The sequence below is a fragment of the Aedes aegypti genome, chromosome 3 (assembly GCF_002204515.2).
Source record: "Aedes aegypti strain LVP_AGWG chromosome 3, AaegL5.0 Primary Assembly, whole genome shotgun sequence".
Classification (NCBI taxonomy): Eukaryota; Metazoa; Arthropoda; class Insecta; order Diptera; family Culicidae; genus Aedes; species Aedes aegypti.
In genome coordinates, this window is record NC_035109.1 from 170,495,097 (window position 1) to 170,516,295 (window position 21,199).

General features: G+C 37.1%; 1 protein-coding gene across 12 annotated transcripts in view; it reads left to right on the plus strand.

Annotated features, from left to right (window-relative positions):
• The first annotated feature begins 1,459 nt into the window (after positions 1-1,459).
• The window catches only part of LOC110673999 (synapse-associated protein of 47 kDa), an 88,598-nt gene continuing 68,858 nt past the window's right edge, over positions 1,460-21,199 (plus strand). For 4 of the 12 annotated variants that reach the window (XM_021851218.1, XM_021851226.1, XM_021851225.1 and 1 more), the window contains exons 1-2: positions 1,487-1,651; positions 18,960-19,146. In XM_021851218.1, the coding sequence (XP_021706910.1) occupies position 1,651; positions 18,960-19,146 (188 nt within the window). In that variant the 5' untranslated portion in view covers positions 1,487-1,650. Of the gene's footprint in view, positions 1,652-18,368; positions 18,536-18,788; positions 19,147-21,199 lie in introns of those variants that run through there. The other 8 variants (XM_021851229.1, XM_021851228.1, XM_021851221.1 and 5 more) reach the window with 7 other exon arrangements.

A 21,199-nucleotide genomic window follows, 5' to 3' on the forward strand; every position in this document is an offset into this window, starting at 1 on the left:
AAGAACAATCTATTCAGAGTGACACTTAAAATTAATACAATCATGCATATGAAGAAAATGCATGGAATCTAATCGATTACGCGACAATTTGCACAAATCATGAAGGTGCTGTTATTTGACAAGATTTGTAGTGTAATTTTGCGATTAGTCTGGTATTCTCTTCATGTCTATGATTTTATGATGATGGTACATCAAAGAATTTTCTCGGGTAGGTTTTCGGCATTTGCCAACGCCAGTGATTGATGATTTTTTAAATACTAGCTTCACATCTATGAAGAGATCTTGAGATTACAGCTATCAAATTTGGAACCACATATTTTCTAGCACCAGTAGAGATTCTGGTGAAATTGCGGTAGAATTTTGATGCTCCCCGTGTGTTTTTTTTAACAGCATGTTGAATTCCGGAAGTTCTAAGTATTTCTGTGATATTCTCGTTATTTTGGTGGGGTTTCTGATAGTATCCTTGGAATATCTAGAACTTAGAATGTCGAGATTTTTATGGGAATTGTAGTGATTCCATTGGTAGTCTTTAGAATTCAATGAGGATCTCCCCTAAAACACCAGGGTTCCCTTTGAAATTATTAAAATTCTTATCGATTTCACAAAAAAAAACATTGAAATCTATAAAATATTTAGCCCATGTATACTCTTCTCCCTTACTCATTCTTCTCTTCTACCCGTTCTTTTCGTCTTTGTCTGGAGCGTCCGATCATCCTTTGCTCGCTTGGATTGACATCGATCCGATAAAATGATGGAGTTGGATTTCCGTGCGCTTCTCTTGCTCATTCTTCTATGCGATGGATACACTGATGTATATTTTCACACAAATTCTAATGATTCAATAAAACAACTTTCATTATAATTAATCTTATTCCCTACACCTATCATGTTTTAAAGAGTAAATTCACATAACTTACCAGCCTCATGTCACCAAACAAAGTGTGCAGCAAGGCTTTTATGCATCTGCACCTCGAAAATTATACAGTCGACTCTCCACATCTCGATGTTCTACATCTCGATATCTCTCCTTATGTCGATGATTTCCTCGGTCCCTTTATTCTGCATATAAATTTTCTCTCCATATCTCGATATCCTCCTTATCACGATATCTCCATATCTCGTTGTGGTTTTGTTGATTTTCCGTTCCCGATTTTCTCTCTGTATGTCGATAAGCAACTTTATCAAAGGATACTATATCAGATTTTCGCGATTAAAAAATATTGGGGAGCATGGAATGACGTTTGCTTATTTATTATTATTCCTATTTTCCTAACAACGGAGAAGTTTTCAATCTAGTTAATTAAAAATATGATCCTATCTCGATGGTCCCTACGATATCGAGATGTGGAGAGGCGACTGTATTAACAAAAATAGTGCGTTGAACCACTGCGTTAAAACTGCTCGAAAAATGTAAATACATTCTCTGAAAAGAGTGATCCGTCTTGAGTGTGCATCGAAGGGCTGTTGTTTTGTGGTGAAACGTCACTGGCTGGAGTTATCATTGAAGTGATTGTTTTTCTTGCAAGCGCCAGCAGTTTCCCAAGTGTTTAGTGAAAAATACTGTGAATTTTCCTAAAATCTGATCGCTAAAGTTACTGGAAATACTTGCTATTGTGTGTGTCCCGCAAAGCAATTGGAAAAGCTCCGAAAAGTATGTACATGATTGGGCTATTCGTCTTGTTTTCAAAGTGAAAAATTCCACGCAATTGCTCGCCTTACCAATTACCTCTATTATCGATTTTTCATACAAATTCCTCGTTCGTCATGTATGCTGGAGAAATCGAACATGAAAAACTATTCAATGTGTATCAAATGCATTCTTCAAATATCCTTTAACAATAGCTGGCTTTGTGACGATAGCTTATCCCAAAACGAGCTAATAGACACTTTACTTGGAAACTTGTATTTGGAGTAGATTGAATATGGAAATACTTATTAAAAGAAGTAATTTATTTAGCATATATTTGTCTACTTTATATTATTTAGGTCTTAGCCATAAGAAGTTCGATGACACTAGTATTGAGCTCGTAATTAACTGAGTGACCAACCTACATAATTGGTTGATTAATGTTTTGCCTTTTTCGTTAGTAAGACCTAGGTATATCGACTTGAACAATAAACTTGGGCCCTGTAGCATAATGAAAATGTTACTAATAATATTAGTCTTGTAATTTGTAAATTCAAGCTCCATAAAAAAAATGTTCAGGCACCAATGCACATGCTAATATAACAAGTCAGTGGTACTAATATTATTAGTTAAATTTACAAGTGTGCGTTGCATTAACAATGTAAAAGTACAAAATATTAGCTTTGATTTACACTTTTATTCACAAGTCTAAAATTTGTTGAGATAAAATTTGCAAGTTCTTTTCCGAAGCAGAAATGTTTGTAATTTCCAATTTTAGTTTATTTTAGAGATGTTATATGCTATACATTGAAACTTTAAATAATTTACATCGAGATGAACATTCAAGAATTAAAATGAGCAATATTTTTGAATATGCATGTGGCAATATGTCATATGCCTTTCTCTATACTGTAATTACAAAAAAAAACTGCACTTACACAAAGATTGATGGAAACTATAGTATAGAAACCTGAAAAGTCAGGGAATTTGATTTATGACCAGTTAGGAAAAGTCAGGGAATTTTACTTGAGGTCAGAGAAAAATATACCAATATATTTAAATCATCTAAACCAAAGGTTTTATGCCATTTTGGCTTGCGGAGCACTCTTTGAAATAAAATTGTTGAACAGAGCATTTTTTTTTTAATTTTTGATTTTCAATTCTAATAAAAGAAATGTTTTATTTGATTGAGCAAACTTTTAATTTTTAGGGTTGGACTGTTACAATTTGGCATCTAAATTAAACTATATTTGTTTCTTCGTCAAATATTTCAATATTCTGAAAACGGCAGCTTTGCTTTTGTTGGGAAATTTTCCGAGTTTAAGCCTGATTCGCTGCTGACAAGTAATTTCTTGGCCTATCTTGATGCATGGGAAATTCCTGCAAGAAAGCGCTTTTTTCTGATCGCAGTACGCAGTTGAAAAGAGATGTCAGTTCAAACGGGAGTCGCTGTAGAAAATTTCTGCAAGGAATCGACGAGAAATTTCTTTAGCGATTCCTGTTCAGCAGCAAATTAAGCTTTAGTTGTTATTTCGAACAACTGAGCGAGCGCTATAGAAACGAAACGAAATATTTCTTTTTTAAGCCTTATTTATGTGTCTGAATGGGAGTAATCACAAATTCAGCAATCTCGGAAATATTGCGGAATTTAGATGACACTAGTGAAATATTTTTTATCACGGTATCAATATTTCGATTATTATCAACTTTTAAGTTTCTTTTCTATATTACATGTAAGAAAAACCAATTTCGCACATAAAACTGTATGGGAAAATTTTCACCGACGGAATATTTTTAAGCTTATAATTTCAAAATATTAGCCCACGTTTCGTAAAAATCCAAGATTCATGAAAATTCAATCATGATCGAGATTTTGACACCATGAGAATAAGATTCATAAAAACCGCGTTTCATCATATATTATAACATCGAAAACATCATCAAAAGATGATTAATTAAAACCACATCTAAATTTTTCAAGAGAACAAAACAATGGTCTTAAATGATAATTTGATCGATTGGTTGCCAACGAGGTTGTTTTTTTTTGTTCTTTAAATTTTACTCTTGAAAATTCTTGATGTCTTGGTTTAGTATAACAAATGCGTATGTTAAAGCTAATAGTTGAGATATTTCAAGGCATTGGTACTAGTTTTCAATACTGTAGTGGACCGGGCTAGTAGCAAGTCACTTTTCATGAAGTTAATCTTTCATAGAGTTCCACGTAATTTGTTATTATTTTATTTATTTTTTCTTGGGATGAGGGAAAGCCTGTAGGAGTGAAAAAAATCTCTTCTCCTATAGGCCTAAAACCCTCAAATCTATCTTTATTTAGGCCCTTGTTATTTTATTAGTACGGTGTAAGTTCGTTGGGCCTTCCTTAGCCGAGTGGTTAGAGTCCGCGGCTACAAAGCAAAGCCATGCTGAAGGTGTTTGAATTAGATTACCGGTCGGTCCAGGATCTTTTCGTAATGGAAATTTGCTTCACTTCCTTGGCCATATAGTGTCATCGTATCTGCCACACGATCTACGAATGCTAAAATGGTAACTTTGGCAAAAAATGCTCTCAGTTAGTAGCTGAGGAAGTGCTTATTGAACATTGAGCTGAGAGGCAGTCTCTGTCCTAGTGAGGGCGTAATGCCAATAACAAGAAGTTAATTGTTGTTAAACTAAATATTCAAATGTTTAATGTCCTTTTGGAATATCGTGGTCATTCTCATTCGATAGAAATTTTTATATCTTGTGATGCATAATTATTTTTTTTTCTCTCTCTATTAACGAGATTTTTAGCCCTGGGCTAGTTCATCTCGGGACCAACGGTTTTACTTCCCTTCCGAAGGAAGTCTTCACTGAAATTTTTAGTGACTATCTCGGGGATGGGATTCGATCCCAGGTGCATAATTAGATTTTTATCTTCTATTGTCAAGCATTACGTTTTAAAATATGCATCCTAATTATTTTCTTTGAATTTAAAATCTTTTAATTAATCAAACCATCCTAGTATGAAGCACATTAGCTCCTTTAAATTCCACAAAATCTGTAATGTTGGTTTTAACAATAAATCTCTAAACAAAATAGAATTATTGAATGTTCTTCTATTTGGAAATATTACTTATTATGGAAATTGAACTTATTATGGAAATAAAACTTACTAAACTTATCATACTTCTTTGGATAGACTTTTTTTCCGAATCAAACCTTCAAGAATAACCTATATACCGTCAAACGGGGTGACTTGCAACGGCGGGGTGACTTGCAACACATTGCAATTTACAACAGAATTTAGCTATAAAACACAAATATCAAAAGAATATTTGTTATAAATCGGTGCTACAATACGTGTGACTCACACTTCAAGTAGTGACCACAGTTAAAGCAGTTATTAGATATATTTTTACAAATTAAACATTATTGTTTTAAATGTCTTGAAAACTGATACTTGATGGAAGGTCCAAATCGTGACCTGAAAAAATGAGGTAGATTTAATATACAAAATTAATACTCTACATGGTGTTTCTATAACTAATAAGTGATAATATGATGAATTTTATTTTACGAAATTGTAGCAACAACTTCAGGATAAAAATACTTTTCATAAGAATATACCTATGCGGGGTGACTTGCAACACTTAATTTTCAAACAATTTTGAGTTTTATAGAAGTGGACAAGTTTTGTGTTATGACTACTTTATAATCAAAAGAGTAATCTTTCATCAATCAACTACAAACATTCGTTAAAAATATTGTTTGCTTCAAATATTGGACCTTGATGATTTTACGCCTCATTTTCCCATACATAAATATTCCAATCATTTTCTTACAAATAAGTAATGAAAAGGCTCTTGAACTGGTTCGAATGTTTTAAATATATGAATAACAATAGTTAATAAGTGCGACTAATAAAAAATATCAGCATTTTGTTACCAAAATCTAAATTAGCATTGAGTGTTGCAAGTCACCCCGCACGAGGACATTCAAAACATTTCATATTTTTTATTATTTTTGATATGATAAAATAATTTGATTCAATCTTCTGTCATCTCATTCTGTAGGCAGGCCGGCCATTAAAAGTTCAAAAAGGAATTTAGATTTATAGATGTTGTTTAGATCATGATTTTGGCTGATTGAAGTTGAAAAGTGTTGCAAGTCACCCCGTTTGACGGTACCTTAGCTAGAGTATACTCTTTTTTTTTCGTATGCATGTATCTAAGCATCTATTTAAGAATACATCAATAGTTTCTAGGAATAAATTTTAAAAGAACCTCTTTCGGGGCCCATATAGCCGTAGCTGTAAACGCGCAGCTATTCAGCATGACCATGCTGAGGGTCGTGGGATTGAATCCCGCTGGTCGAGGATCTTTTCGTAAAGGAAATTTTCTCGATTCCCTGGGCATAGAGTATCATCGTACCTGCCACACGAAATACACATGCCAAAATGGTCAATCGGCAAATAAAGCTCTCAGTTAATAACTGTGGAAGTTCTCATAAGAACACTAATCTGAGAAGCAAGCTTTGTCTCAGTTGAGACGTAACGCCAAAAAGAAGAAGAAGAACCTCTTTCGAAACTTGTTGAGAATGCTTCCAAAACATATATTCATAGGTTAATACATAAGAATGGTGATACAGAAATGCTTCAGAACATTTATCGTTTCCATCGAATCGCTCATGACTGATGGAAACCCACCCATGAAACTTACTGATGGAAAATTTCAATTTCACTCAGGCCGAAAGGCCGGTTTGCTACTGACAAGAAAAGGAATCGCCTATCTCGATGCGTGGAAAATTTCTCCCAAGAAATGGTCAAGAAAATAACTTTTTTCTGATCGCAGTATGCAGTTGAGAAGAAATGTCACTTCAAAGGGGGCTCTCTGTAGGAAATTTCTTGACCCTTTCAGTAAAGGAATTTCTTTACTTTTCTTGAGCGAAACAGCTTACTTAGCTTAAATCAATATTTTATTCTCCCTCAGTTGGCGTTTGAAGGACTCGTGTATGATACATAGGTTTTAAGCAGTATTTCAATCATATTAGATCTTCTACCACCATTTTTAATCAAAAATATTGATTGACTGTCACGCAAAAAAACCTCCTTAGGCAACGGTGACCCCAAAACAGCGTAACACGGATTTTTCAAAAATTCATAACTTTACAAAAATTGGTCCAAATGCTGAAAGTTTTTCGGTGTGGTGAAACACTTATAGAAAAATAACACATAGGGTAGAAGCACCGGTTTTGGCCATACGCCAGTTGTAGCCATAGAGGATTATACACCGTTTTACATAGCCAATCAGCATGAAACCTTTTGTGTTCAGTAGATCATATTCACATGATAGAGCTACATTCGTTTAATCGTCCAAATTGATTCAAAACATAAGAAAAACAATTCATTTTCCTTATCATTTTAACTCCCATACACCTAATTTGGCCAGGGCACTCCCAATTTGGCCACTCTCGTGAGAAATCAATGCGATTGGTCAATTTAGGAACCGAAGATAAATCTCTGGCGAAAACTGGTTTCGTTGGCCTATATTGACCAACGGGATTTTCAAAGCGAAACAATGGTTATAGCTCACTTTTGATATTTTACACACATAATATGGATTGAAAGCTTGCATTTGACATATTTGTAGTATAAATACGGCTTCCCATTTAATTTTTATTGACATTTTCTCTTAGGCTGGCCAAAACCGGTGCTTTTACCCTATGAATCATACGCGTCTTTGAAAATCGAAAAAATCCAAGCCTACTTCAATTTTTACGTTACGTTTGAATTGCGTGCATATTATCTGCGCGTTACCGCCGCGCTGGACTGCCCATACTCGCATAACAGTCCCATATTCTATGGGATTCCCTATATATATGGGACTGTTATGCGAGTATGGGCAGTGGATGTGGATTTAAAATGAGCGCCGCAATAATAATCATGTCAAATGTCGAATATTTTTATTTATTAGTTGAAGAGTCCTGCTTTTTGACTGTGAAAGATTTAAAATCGAACTACCAGTTTTAGAGTAATGGCTATTCAAAAATCATTATTATTATTATTATTTGGTTTTACATCAATTATCTTGATAAAACCTCGCCAACAATATTTCGCCAATTCTCTCGGTTCATGGCCGCTTCTCCCCATCCTCGACTGCGACCCACGCTCTCCAGGTCCTGGTGCACCTGGGCATTCCATCTAGCTCGCTGCACCCCACGCCTTCTTGTTCCGACCGGATTCGTAGCGAATACCATCTTTACAGGGTTGTTGTCCGGCATTCTTGCAACATGCCCTGACGCTTCCAGAGCTACCTTCACGATACTGGGTTCGAGGTAGAGTTGAGCGAGCTCGTGGTTCATCCTTCGCCGCCACACGTCGTTCTCCTGCACGCCATCGAAAATCGTCCTTAGTACTCGGCGTTCGAAAACCCCAAGACTTTGCAAGTCCTCCCCGAGCATAGTCCACGTCTCATGCCCGTAGAGGACTACCGGTCTTATGAGCGTTTTGTACATCGTGCATTTAGTGCGGGGGTGAATCTTTCTTGACCGCAGTTTTTTCTGGAGCCCATAGTAGGCACGACTTCCGCTGATGATGCGCCTTCGTATTTCCCGACAATCATTGCACAATGGTCCAGATAGCAAGTTTAGGCGGACTTGAACTTTTTGACGTCATTTTGTGGTTTTAGAGTATAGGTTGCTTCCCAGTAGTGTCTCGAAATTAGTTGTACTACAATTCTTACGATTTTTTTTTCTGCACTAATCGCAATAGTGTCCTATACGCCAACTTTTTATGTTAATAGATAGCAAGTTGGTATATTCAGCAAATATAATAGTACCAAAAACTTTGTAGAACATAGTAGGCTGCTAAAATTTGTAAATAAATGACTTATGAGTGAAAAAATAATTTTGTTCGTGTTTGTATATAATAAGTTAATTATCTCAGAAAGTATAAGAGATAGAAAAAATGTTTGTTCTACAAAGTTTTTTTGTATTAAAATATGCCACAACTTTGCTGAATATACCAACTTGCTATCTATTAACATAAAAAAGTTGGCGTATAGGACACTATTGTGATTAGTGCAGAAAAAAATCCCTTTCGTACGAATTGTAGTACAACTAATTTCGAGACACTTCTGGGAAGCAACCTATAGGCCTTTTCATGTGACAGATCCGTCTATGCATTTGTTTACATCGGTGGAGGACCGGTGCTAACACGGGCCTGTCATTTTCATAGAAGAACTCTCGCGTAACTTTTCAAAACGGCCTATCTAACAATTCACACATTTCGAGTAAATCAAGCTTGAAGGTTGTGAAAATATATTTTGAAACTGTATCAAAATGAAACAATTTTTCCCTACTGTGTTGCTTGTAGAGGGAAGCAGTGTAATAGAGTTCAACGTATGAAATGAAATTTTGTCAATTTATTTGGAAATTACACTGAAATCTATAAAAACATCAGATAGGACGTTTTGACCAAAAATATGTACATAGGATAAATCACATAGGTCGTTCTGTTTCAACAATTGTTACATTGGACATTCATTTCGGTCATTTTGTTTCAGTTATAGTAACATCGGACATTTTGATTTGAGCACACAGCAAGCATGTTTTATTTCATTTTGTATCCACATGCGTTGAACTGCTTCAACATTCAAGTTAAACTGCTCATTTTGTTGCGGTGTGATAATCGCAGGCACCAGCTGTGCTTTGTTTAGATTCATTTGAAGAAGGGACGAATGACCTTCGGGTTAAAGTCTCTCACGAACAACAACAATTTGGTTCATTCAAGGCCACGCCGTCACTTTTCCCCCTCCGTCTACGTGTCCTATGTAACAACAGAAGGAGAGGAAACGTTGAGCTGTATTTGGGACTTTTTGCTTTCTCGCTGTTTCTCTCAAGGGTGGTACTGGCGGCTCTTTATTGCTATCCCAACGTGTCGGTGGTTCTAAAATGTAAACAACCATACAAAATAACGACCAAACAATGGTAAAGGCGTAATTAATTTTCTCGCAAACATCTATTTTGGGAATTTAGCAGAATTTTCTGATTAAATTGCCAACAGCGAACTGCAGTAGCACGTAGCAAATAACTGCTGGCTAACAATTTCTTTCAAGCGCATTGATTACCTGTAATTTTGCGAGGAATGATTTTTACTTCTCCGCGTTAAGCCTTAAAATTGGTTCTGGACTTAGGTTGGCGGCTTTTCAATTTTACTCCCAGTTGACAGCCGCCCTCCACCCTTGGTTTCTCTCTCAATATTCCCCCCGTTTCAATGCTGGCTTCGCCCACACTTGTTCGTGTGTGAGTTACCCACTGCACGACGGGTGGTGACGACTGTGTTGCATTCGGCACCAGCCGCAGTGTTGCCACAAGTACAGATTTATCTGGTAAGGTACAGATTTTCTGATAAATTTTGGTACAGATTCTGTACGGTACAGATTACAGATTTTCACGAAAAAGTACAGATTGGTAAAGATTTTTGGAAATGGCGATTTTTGTAAAGAATGCGGAAAATTCCCACAAAATTATTATTGAAAAATACTGTTTCCATAGAATTTAACAATATTTTTTATGTAATAAGTGAAATTATTTCAATAAAAACCATGGTTAATATCCATATTAATTAGGATTTGAAGGGTTTTTTCATCAATTTATGTTGGATGTGGTACAGATTTTGGTTACAGATTTTCGGAATCTCTGGTACAGATAAAAAAAGATTTTTGAGCCTTCGGTACAGATATAAATGTGGCAACACTGACCAGCCGTCGGCGCAAACAAGAAATAGCGGTGGGAAATGATGACGATGACGGCGCTGTCGATTGTGTTGCAGGAAACCAATGCCAAACAAATACATACAGCTTCTCCGCTCTTCGGTGAATGATTGCTCTGCAAATATATGTGCGCAAGTCGCGCATGCACGTTGCTCGTGTTGCTGCCGTGAAGCATATGTATATGCTTCATCGACCATGGATCTGAATCGGATTGATACAATAAGATCATGATGCTGAATATCATTTCCCTACATGCACTCAATACGCTGATAACATGAAAAGAGAACTGGCAGCTGAGCGAATGCTGATCAAATCCAGCTTAAGCTTAAAACATGATTTGGCAAAAGACCAAAATACAGTTTTGTGTACCTTGTTCTCTTTTTGTCATTTGAGCGTATTCAATATTGCGAGGCAGAGCGACTCTGAAAATATCGACATTTTGTTGCGGTGTGCTAATCGGAGACACCAGCTGTGCTTTGTTTTGATTCATTCAATCCCACGACGTCACTTCTTCCCCTCCGTCTATGTGTCCTATGTAACAACATAAGGAGGGGAAACGTTGAGCTGTATGTAGGACATTTTGCTCTCTCACTGATTCTCCCTCAATTTTCCCCCCGTTTTTATGACGGTTTCGCCCACATGATCATGTGTGAGTTTCCCACTGCATGACGTGGTGGTGGTGACGGCTGTGTTGCAATCAGCACCAGCCATCGGTTGAAACAAGAAATTGCGGTGGGGAATGATGACGATGACGACGCCGTCCATCTTGTTGTAGGAACTCTAGAAAGGAGCCCACGCCTAACAAATACATACAGCTTCTCCTCTCTTCGGTGATTGATCGCTCTGCAAATATGTGTGAGCAAGTCGCGCATGTACGATGCTCGTGTTGCTGCGAGGAAGCATATGTATATGCTTGATCGACCATGCATCTGAATCAGATTGATACAATGACATCATGATGCTCAATCGTGTGCTCAATATCATTCCCCTATATGCACGCAATGCGCTAATAATATGAAAAGAAAAGTTGCAGCTGATCCAATCCAGCGAAACGGTAAAACATGGTTTGGCAAAAAGACCAAAATACAGTTTTGTGAAACTCATTCTCTTTTTGTCACTTGAGCGTTTTCAATTTTGCGAGGCAGTGCGACTCTGAAAATATCGACTGAAATGATTGAGAAGCAGTTATTATGGCATTCTATACATCTAAGTAGTGTCTCAGACACGCTTCTCCAAATCATTCTACTTTTTAAACTCAATTCCAAAGCTTTATTCAGGAATGTCCAATGTAACATTAGAATCGTGTTTATTCATAAATGTTACATAGGACATGTGGTTGGTTCTCTGATCAAAGGTCCAATGTAACAATTGATTAAAAGCGATGCAGTTTTGAACATTGGTCATTTTGTTAAGCTTTTAATAGATTAATTTGTTGTTAATATATCAGAACGAGTGTTCTAGTGTGCTGCTAAGTGGTGCAACGCAAATGATTTGCAATGGTAATCTCGATTTGTTTACATTTGTTACTTAGGACGTTTTGAAAAGTTACGCGAGAACTGTCCAAGTGCTTCTCGATCAGCTGATTTGAGACGTCATGTGAATAGGCCTATACTCTAAAACCACAAAATGACGTCGAAAAGTTCATGTCCGCGTAAACTTGCTACCTGGACCACTGTGCATTGTTGTCAGCCGTCAACAAGTATCCGAGATAGACGAACTCGTTCACCACCTCGAAGGTATCCCCGTCTATCGTGAAACTGCCCTGTTAGCCCGACTCTTGTTGCTTCACGTTTAAGGCGGGTGAACAAATCTCCCGCCGTTTCAAATTTTCTCCCAATAATATCCATGTCGTCCACGAAGCAAACAAATTGTCCGTATCTCGTGAAAATCGTGCCTCGACTGAGTTCGGCTCTCCGCATGACACTTTCAAGCGCAATATTGAACAACAGGCACGAAAGTCCGTCGCTCTGTCGTAGTCCCCGCCGAGACTCGAACGAACTGGAGTGTTCGCCCGAGATCTTTACACAGTTTTGCACACCGTCAATCGTTGCTCTAATCAATCTTGTGAGCTTCCCGGGAAAGCTGTTCTCGTACATGGTCTTCCATAGCTCTACACGGTCAATACTCTCGTATGCCGTCTTGAAATCGATGAACAAATGGTGCGTAGGGACCTGGTATTCGGCTTGATAACTTCGGACGAACTCGTTTGCTATAGGTGATAGACGACGGAAGAGAATCTGGGATGACACTATGTAGGCGGCGTTTAGGATGGTGATTGCACGATAATTTTCACACTCCAGTTTGTCGCCATTTTTGTAGATAGGCCATATAACGCCTTGCTTCCACTCCTCCGGTAGCTGTTCCGTTTCCCAGATTCTGACTATCAGCCGATGCAAACAAGTGGCCAACCTGTCCGGGCCCACCTGTCCGGGCCCACCTTAATGAGTTCGGCTCCGATACCATCCTTGCCAGCGGCTTTGTTGTTCTTGAGCTGTTGAATGGCATCCTTAACTTCCCCCATCGTGTGAGCTGGTTGGTTTCCACTGTCCGCTGCGCTGACGTAGCCATCACCTTCGCTGTCCTGACCTTCTGTGCCTGTATTCTCTGCGCCATTCTGGTGTTCATCGTAGTGCTTCCATCTTTCGATCACCTCGCGTCCGTCCGTCAAGATGCTCCCATCCCGGCACATTTTAGCTCGCGGCACGAAGCCTTTGCGGGATGTGTTGAGCTTCTGATGGAACTTCCGCGTTTCTTGAGAACGGTACAGCAACTCCATCTCATGGCAACTTTGATAGTGCGTTACTATACTGGCCCTTAAGGTGTAGATGAATCGAAGCCAAACCTAAAATTTTCAAGAGCACAAATCTGTAAAACCAAACATCCGTTTAAGGTGAAAATTCATACCAGCTAGTGACCAATCGAATAAGTTTTCAGCTCAAACGGGTGTTCGGTTCTCCAGATTTGTGTTCTGGAAAATTTGAAGTTTGGCTTCGATTCATCTTCACCTTGAACAAAAAAGTTGTAAAATTCAGCGGGGTACCCCCTAGATATAAGCCTTAGCTGGCGCATTCAATTCGAAGTTTGTATGGAATATTCGTTTCAAATATATTGGAAATTGGCCCTATGTCACTGTTTCGTTCCGTATTCTAATTAATCGCATTCAATTAAGCTCAGAATGACAAATTCACTAGTTGATACCCTGATAAACATAGTTGCAGAAGGTTGTATCTGGATTTTAGCTCATTTTCATTAACCTTCCAGTTGTTGAAAGTTAGGCTGAGATCAGCCTAGTTATCATAGAACTTGAATATGGTCTCAAATCCCTTAGCGAAAAGCATTTTTACAAACTGGGACCATTTTTGTAATCTATGTCACAAATTTATATATAACGATAATCGCCTAGAGGTATGCAAGCTTCTATAAATGTTACGTAATTCATTCATTTTTTTTTAGATTTATACTACATTATCAAAGTAACTCCAAAACAGAAAACCGACTTTCGATTATATGAAAAATTCTATATCCATTCAAAATATATATTTTGGCAATCTATCAACTGCAATCGATAGCTAGGCTGCCAGTACATGCTTTAAAAATATGAACTGTAATTGTTCGAAACAGCATGCATACATATTCAAGTTTTCTTCGAAAAAACTATCAAAGATATCCCGTTTTGCGGTATTTCGTAATCTTGATCTAGTTACGCAAAATATTGGCCTTATTAGTTAGAAGTGTTAAAGTAGAGTCTAATGAAGCCAAATAGAGAGTATTCCTCGGTGAATATTATAATTATTTGAATTTCATCTATATGCTTAAGCTTGTAATTATTCTAGACATAAGCCTGATTCGCTGTTGACAAGTAATTTCTCGGCCTATCTTGATGCATGTGAAATTTCTGCAAGGAATCGATCAAGAATGCGCTTTTTTCTAATCGCAGTACGCAGTTGAAAAGAAATGTCAGTTCAAATGGGAGTCGCTGTAGCAAATTTCTGCAAGGAATCGGCGAGAAATTTCTCAGCGATTCCTTTTCAGTAGCAAATCAGGCTTTAATCTCAAATTCTTATTGACTTGAAGTCATGGGAATTTTTTGGGATCTACACAATTACAGAGGCCCAGATAGCCGTAGCGGTAAACGCGCAGCTATTCAGCAGGACCATGCTGAGGGTCGTGGGTTCGAATCCCGCTGGTCGAGGATCTTTTCGTAAAGGAAAGTTTCTCGATTCCCAGGGCATAGAGTATCTTCGTACCTGCCACACGATATACACATGCAAAAATGGTCAATCGGCAAAGAAAGCTCTCAGTTAATAACTGTAGAAGTGCTCATAAGAACATTAATCTGAGAAGCAAGCTTTGTCCCAGTTGGGACGTAACGCCAGAAAGAAGAAGAAGAAGAACAATTACAATGATTTCAATTATAGCAATTTTCAAGATGTATTTTTTGGGAATTTAAACGGAAATGTGAAATGAAAAAAAAAGATTTTACAAAAAAAATAGCATATGAAGAGTAACACAGTGTAAAAGAACTGAAATAAAACTGATTATGGTAGATGCTCAAGTCACTTTTTTGAGAATCAGTAGTCACTATTTAGTCACTTATTTCTTAAATCTGGTCAGTAAAACAACTTCTTGCTACCAGCCCTGAATTATACCAAATAGCTTTATACCAGTTCATTTTATGCCAAATGACCTTATGCCTTATGGGCTCTCCATTGATTTTGACTCACTGCTACATTGTGTAGGATTATACATATCGTTTGTAGATTATGGGAATTTGAAGATCACACGCAAAGGAAAATAAAACAGGATATACATACAGCTTTCTGGGGAATGTTAGACTTATGGTTGCCCCCGCAATTCGTGCATACAAACTTTTTAATATCTTTCTTTACAGGACAGACGTCCTAAGCGTAATAAAAACCTCCGCAAAGCATGCATGTAGCATCCTTGCAGCGATGTTTTATACCATAACCCTACTTTTGGCACCGACGGCACTGAGTGGGTTTGTGTCTGTTTCCTCCAGGTTTCTATAATTGTTCCCTTGTCACACAGACATCGAACATGAGTCTTGTTTTTTTCTAGTCAAATCCTCACTTGAATCAATGAGCCTGGGCTAGAGGCTGCTTCGATTTGGTGTTCGGAAAATTTAACTAAAGTATTGATTACTCATTTGGATGCAATTATCAACATTATCCATGCCACGTTTAGTGACAATTTTAAATCCTGCTTTTTGGGAGGAAGTTGTGAATTCAGAGATTCACCCGAAAGAAGAAGAGACCTTCTAAGAGTCTTTTTTTCAAAACAGTGTCCAAGATGGATTACCACCATTAGCTTGCACCAACGGGTCCATCGAAGAATCGAAGGCTCGCGTCTAAACCACGATCGTAAATAAATATAATATAAATAAATAGTAGAAAAATAGTACTGAAAAGTACTGTTTTCGTAGCACTGAAAAATATTTGTTGTGGCTATGAGAAGTACTATTTTATTGCTTTAAGTAGTTTTAAAAACTTCCAAGAGCAGAGGAAATTTGTGTACGCACAGCACGAAGGTACGATGATTCTGTACTAAATCTTACTTGAGAAGATCATCTTGGTATTACAGTAATGACCCGATTTTGTCAGCCCCCGATTTTGTCTACCCCCGATTTTAGCACCTTCTTTGACCCCATTTTGTCTATCCCCGATTTTAGCATCCTTTTTTGCCTGATTTTGTCAGCCTAAAATTGATATTTATTTTAATCAGAGTAAGCACGTCTATACTGGCAATATTGGGTGCATAAAGTCAATTATGACCTTGGCCACGTCTATACAATCATCTAAAGGTCGAAATTTTGAAATTTGAAATTTTTGATAGTTATCCAAGAAACTGATCAATGTCACCTTGGATTACGGTACATAGAAAGTGGAAGTAAAAATACAAAGTTTATATTACCAAAATCATAAATCTTAGTCCTTAAGTTAAAATTAAACTTGAAACCAGTTGAAATTTGTTTTCCCAATTTTAGCTCTTTCCCGATTTTGTAAACCAAAAATACAGCATGGGGCTGACAAAATCGGGACATTACTGTATCTATCTATCTATATAGATAAAAATGAAATGCTGTTTGTATTTCACGAGTTGGCTTGAGAACGGGTCTATGGATTTCAATCATTCTTTGACTGTTGAATTTGACCTGGACTTCGACTCGTGTGAATAGAAAGTTTAGGAAAATCTTTGGAAGGCTAGGGAAATGGGAGAAATTCAATCTGTAATGGGAGCTTACATGTCATTTTGCAACAACCTACTCGATGGCCAGATGAAGTTTCCCGGGACCACTAGTTATGAATAAAAAACAAGTTGAAAACATTAATCTTGTTAGGATAACAACATCATTTTTTTTCTACAATTACTTCCTTCTACATTCGATAAAACATGAACAAAAGTCATTGCCAGAATGATAAAGTTTCCTACATAATTTCACTGAATCATATGCTAATAGCCACACAGAATCTCCTGGAAAAGACTTTTACCATCTCTTAGGAGTGATTTACACAGAATCTTTGGCATGATTGGCATGATTTAAAAAATAGACAGGATTGTCAAAGAATTCTTGACACGACTTCAACTACACGACTTTCTTACAGAATCTTCAGATTATGTGAGAATCCTGCCATGACTTATCGAATTCAACACGTAATGTTCTAAAATTGTGGTCAAGGTTACAATATAGGTACCCTAGGTAAGATTTGGATGGAATCTCAGGCGAATTTGTAATATAATTATGAACAAGTTTCTTGTGAAATCCTGGACAACATTATCAAAAATTTCTAGGTAAGATTTTAAAATGATTATTAAACGATATTCTGAAGGAATCGTAGGCACAATTCGCTTAAAATTGTGGACAGAATTCCTACTTAATTCTGTGTAAGATTTTCGCAAAAAAAAATTATCAAGATTTTTATACATTATAATTCTTACAAAGTCCAATGCAAGATTTAGAATAACATAACATTTTGGAACCCACAATGGACCCGGAAAAAACATGATCTAGAAAAATGATTACGCCTGTAGATTAAAAGTCTATACTCCAAGGATTTCTAGAATGACCTGTAACTATTTTTTCTTCTTCTTCCTGGTGTTGCGTCCTAGCTGGAACAGAGCTTGCTTCTCAGCTTAGCATTCTTATGAGCTCTTTCATAGGTATCAACTGAGAGTTTTGCCATTTGAAAATGGCAAAAGTCGAGAAAATTTCCAAGAAGAAAAGATCCTTGACCAGTGGGATGTGAACCCACCATTTTATGACCGTGTTTTTCCCAATACGGCTTTTCTTTTGGCGTACCCCCAATCAAACATGATGTAGACGAGATAACAGAAATCCTGTTCTAAATCAAGGAAGACTCATTTTGCCCCATATTCATATTATCATATTCATCATATCCATCATTTGTATCCTTATTTACTTACGCCTGGGCGTATAAGTAGATCATAGTTTTAGGTATACTAATATTGCTGGATAGTACTTTTCGGGCAGTACTAGAATATACGCAAAACTGGGAATAAGACAGTCCCAGACTTATTTCCTTCGAGTCATTTAGAATTTGTAAATTTTGACTGCTACTATTTCGAACCCTGATCGACAAGGTCTTCATTTGGGCGATTGACCTTGGACCAGAAAAGCACATACATAATGACTTTGAATAGAATAATGAATCCGTTGACGCAATAAAATTAGCCAACCACGCGACTCCATTAGAGGTAACGAAGTTCCACTTGAAATGGCACTTTTTAAACCAGCGTTTTCAATCAAGCAGGAACCGCAGAGTCGAAGGAGAGCTTCCGAACTTTGACAGATCACTGGTCGTGCCTGGTGGGACATTTTTCTACGCAGTACGCATGTCCCGGACCAAGCACACGCTCGCCATCGTCGACGATTCGGGCCTTTCGGGCATCCTTCGTGCGGAAACGTGTGGATGAGGTAGTAGTTTTTCATCCTGGCAGATGCGCATTTGCAGAACGATTTCCGATTTGGAATTCGATCGGTTGCCGTGTCAAGTGGTGGACGGAAGTTGAAATTCAGTGTACTTTTCTCCAGAATTTACAGTACTGGAAAGCCCCTTTTCAAAGTCCTAAACCTTCGGGTGTGAACATTTTAGCACCGCAAAGTCCTCGCCCATAAAATTTGGTAATTATCTGATTTCGACACTAGGTTAATTTTCCACATCTTGGAACACGAAAATTCTTTGTCTCTAATTGACACCGGGAGTGAAAAATTTTCTTGCTTAGGTGGAATCCTGATCAAAAAGAAGAAAATAGCGTTTCGCAAAAGTGTTTTTCAACTATTTTAATTGGAAATGCGAGCAATGTTCTATATTCATTGGTAGTTAGCAAGAGTGTGTGAAATTTTTAGGTATTTCCAAGAACTTTTCGTTATTCAGTGAAACCAAGTGAATAGTGAAAACCTTCGACCTAGTAATAGCAAAGACTTTTCTCGTGTTACGTGATAGGTTTTTAGCAGTTCTTAAGAAAGTTAATTAAACATCAGGAATACAAAAGTAACGAAGAGAAAAATTTAATCCATCTAAAACGAGGAAACCTCGTCATTGCAGTGAACATGTTTTCCGGATTAACTAACCAAGTCAGCTCATGGATTGGAGCTGCAAAAGGTGAACCACAGGACGAGGAGGTTCCAACACCCCCGAATTCCGCTGCAACAGCAACGACGACGACAACGACAGCGCCTCCTCCGGCAGCAGACGCAGCTGCGGCACCCCTAGGAGATGAAGGTGACAAAAGGTAAGTGAAAAGTGCGATGGTTATCACATAGTTAGTTGTACAAAAATAGTACCCCTCGGCATAACCCAATGTGAATTTTTACGTATCCATCCACAACATGATGCATGGGAAAATAATTTTTGGTCTCAATTTGGAACCTTATCGACCAGACTGAGAGACGACGTTTCTATCACATCTCTGACTGCCGCCGAGCTTAGTGAGAGTGAAATTTTCCAATCACATGATGCGAAGAATCTGTCATACACTTGAGCTCGTGGGGTGTTGTTTTTCGTTCGTCTATAAAATTATAAAAAGTTCAATTTTCATAGAAAAATAGAATGATTTCATTTATCAGAGGCTACAAATAAAGCGTTATTGTCTCGATTGTGTATGAAGTGGATGAGTTTCATCTCGTTAGACAATCTGTGTGGGTCATTTTTGTACTACAGAGAAATGACAAAATATTAAATTGATGAGAAGAAGATGACGTTATGATAATTATTAAAAGTAAGAATAAGACATTTTATCCTCAAGAGTAACACCGAAGATACAGACTTTAAATTTGTGTTATACAGGAATAAATAATTTTTGGGCATGGATAACCAGGATAGGCAGGGAGGAAGCCGTTGACCTCCCCCTCCTGACTGAAAAAAAAAATAACTGCTTTGTTACGTTAATATTTTTAAATATGATTCCATACTCATCAGATTGATTCAATGTTAATTAACTGTGTAAATAGTAAAACTATTAACAAACAATTATTTACTATTGAAAAAAAAAAACAGTTAAAGAGTTATAAATAGTTAATCACGGAGTAGCAACTGCGAATTGTACCGTCATTTATGCTTAAAAACAAGCAAAAGCTTATAAACTGATTACTAAAAAAAAATACTTATTTGCGACGTACAGGTATACCTTGATTTAGTGAACGTTTTGATTTCAAAATTGTCTATAAAATCGGATTATACATAAAATTGATGCAACATTTTTATCTCACTCTCTGGTTTCTATTCAGTCAAAAGTTTATTAGAATGTAGAATCACTATCGCTGAAAAAATACAAGGCTCAGTGTTCCAAGGTTGCCTTGAGTTAACAAATTCTTGATGAATGCAGTCTAATACAAATTGTGTAAGTTTTTCATGACAAATCAGTAAAAACCTGATAAAACTGCTTTTAATATTATTTACTTATTATTTTATTCAAGCGACATCAGGCATAACGGAGCCGAAATCAAAAATTACAATTCCTTACACCGCGTAGCAAAAATGACATATCTGCGTATCTCAAGGATCAAATCATGTGCCTCCAGTAAATTTGGGGTTGCTGAATTCGATGCCGCTCTCAGAAGTGATCCAGCACAATTTTCAACTACAAGCCGCCATAGTTGTATAAAACACCGGTTTTTAAATAAATGTTTCCATGAAATTTAAACTACACGCATAGGAATTTTGCAAGGTTGAATGAACAAAACTGTTTTCTGAATTTAATTCATCACGTTTATAAAACAGCAATCATATTTTGCCGCTAAAAAAATATTCAAATCGCGATAACTTATTTGTTTGTCGATATTTTTGCACCATTTTTTCACAAGCTCTCAAAAAACTCTTCTAGTTTAAGAACATGTGTTGATACTAATCATTGGTCATCTGGATCTTGAGATATTCCGAAATTCCTTGGGGGACCGACGCATAGCAATAACCCACGTAAATATCTCAAGCTACATAATTTTTATCGTACTCGGATATTCACTCCTTGGAATGATACATTATTGCTAGTATGTTGTGAAAAAAATGAAGCAATTTGGTGCACTCGTCTTTGAATAATGAGCATATATGTTTCTGGTACCAAACTGAACAAATAAAGATCTTGAAAACTCTAGAAAACCTCATATCGTAATTTTCAGATTTCACCAAGAATACTGAACCGATTTGTATGATTTTTTCAGAGTAGCTCCTTATTACCTGGAATTGTATAGTACACATTTTGTTTTTAGTTTTTGATAAATTGACCAAAAACAAAATGGCCACCAAAGACATTTTATATGGGGAATGTCGGTCCCCCAAGGAACATCGGA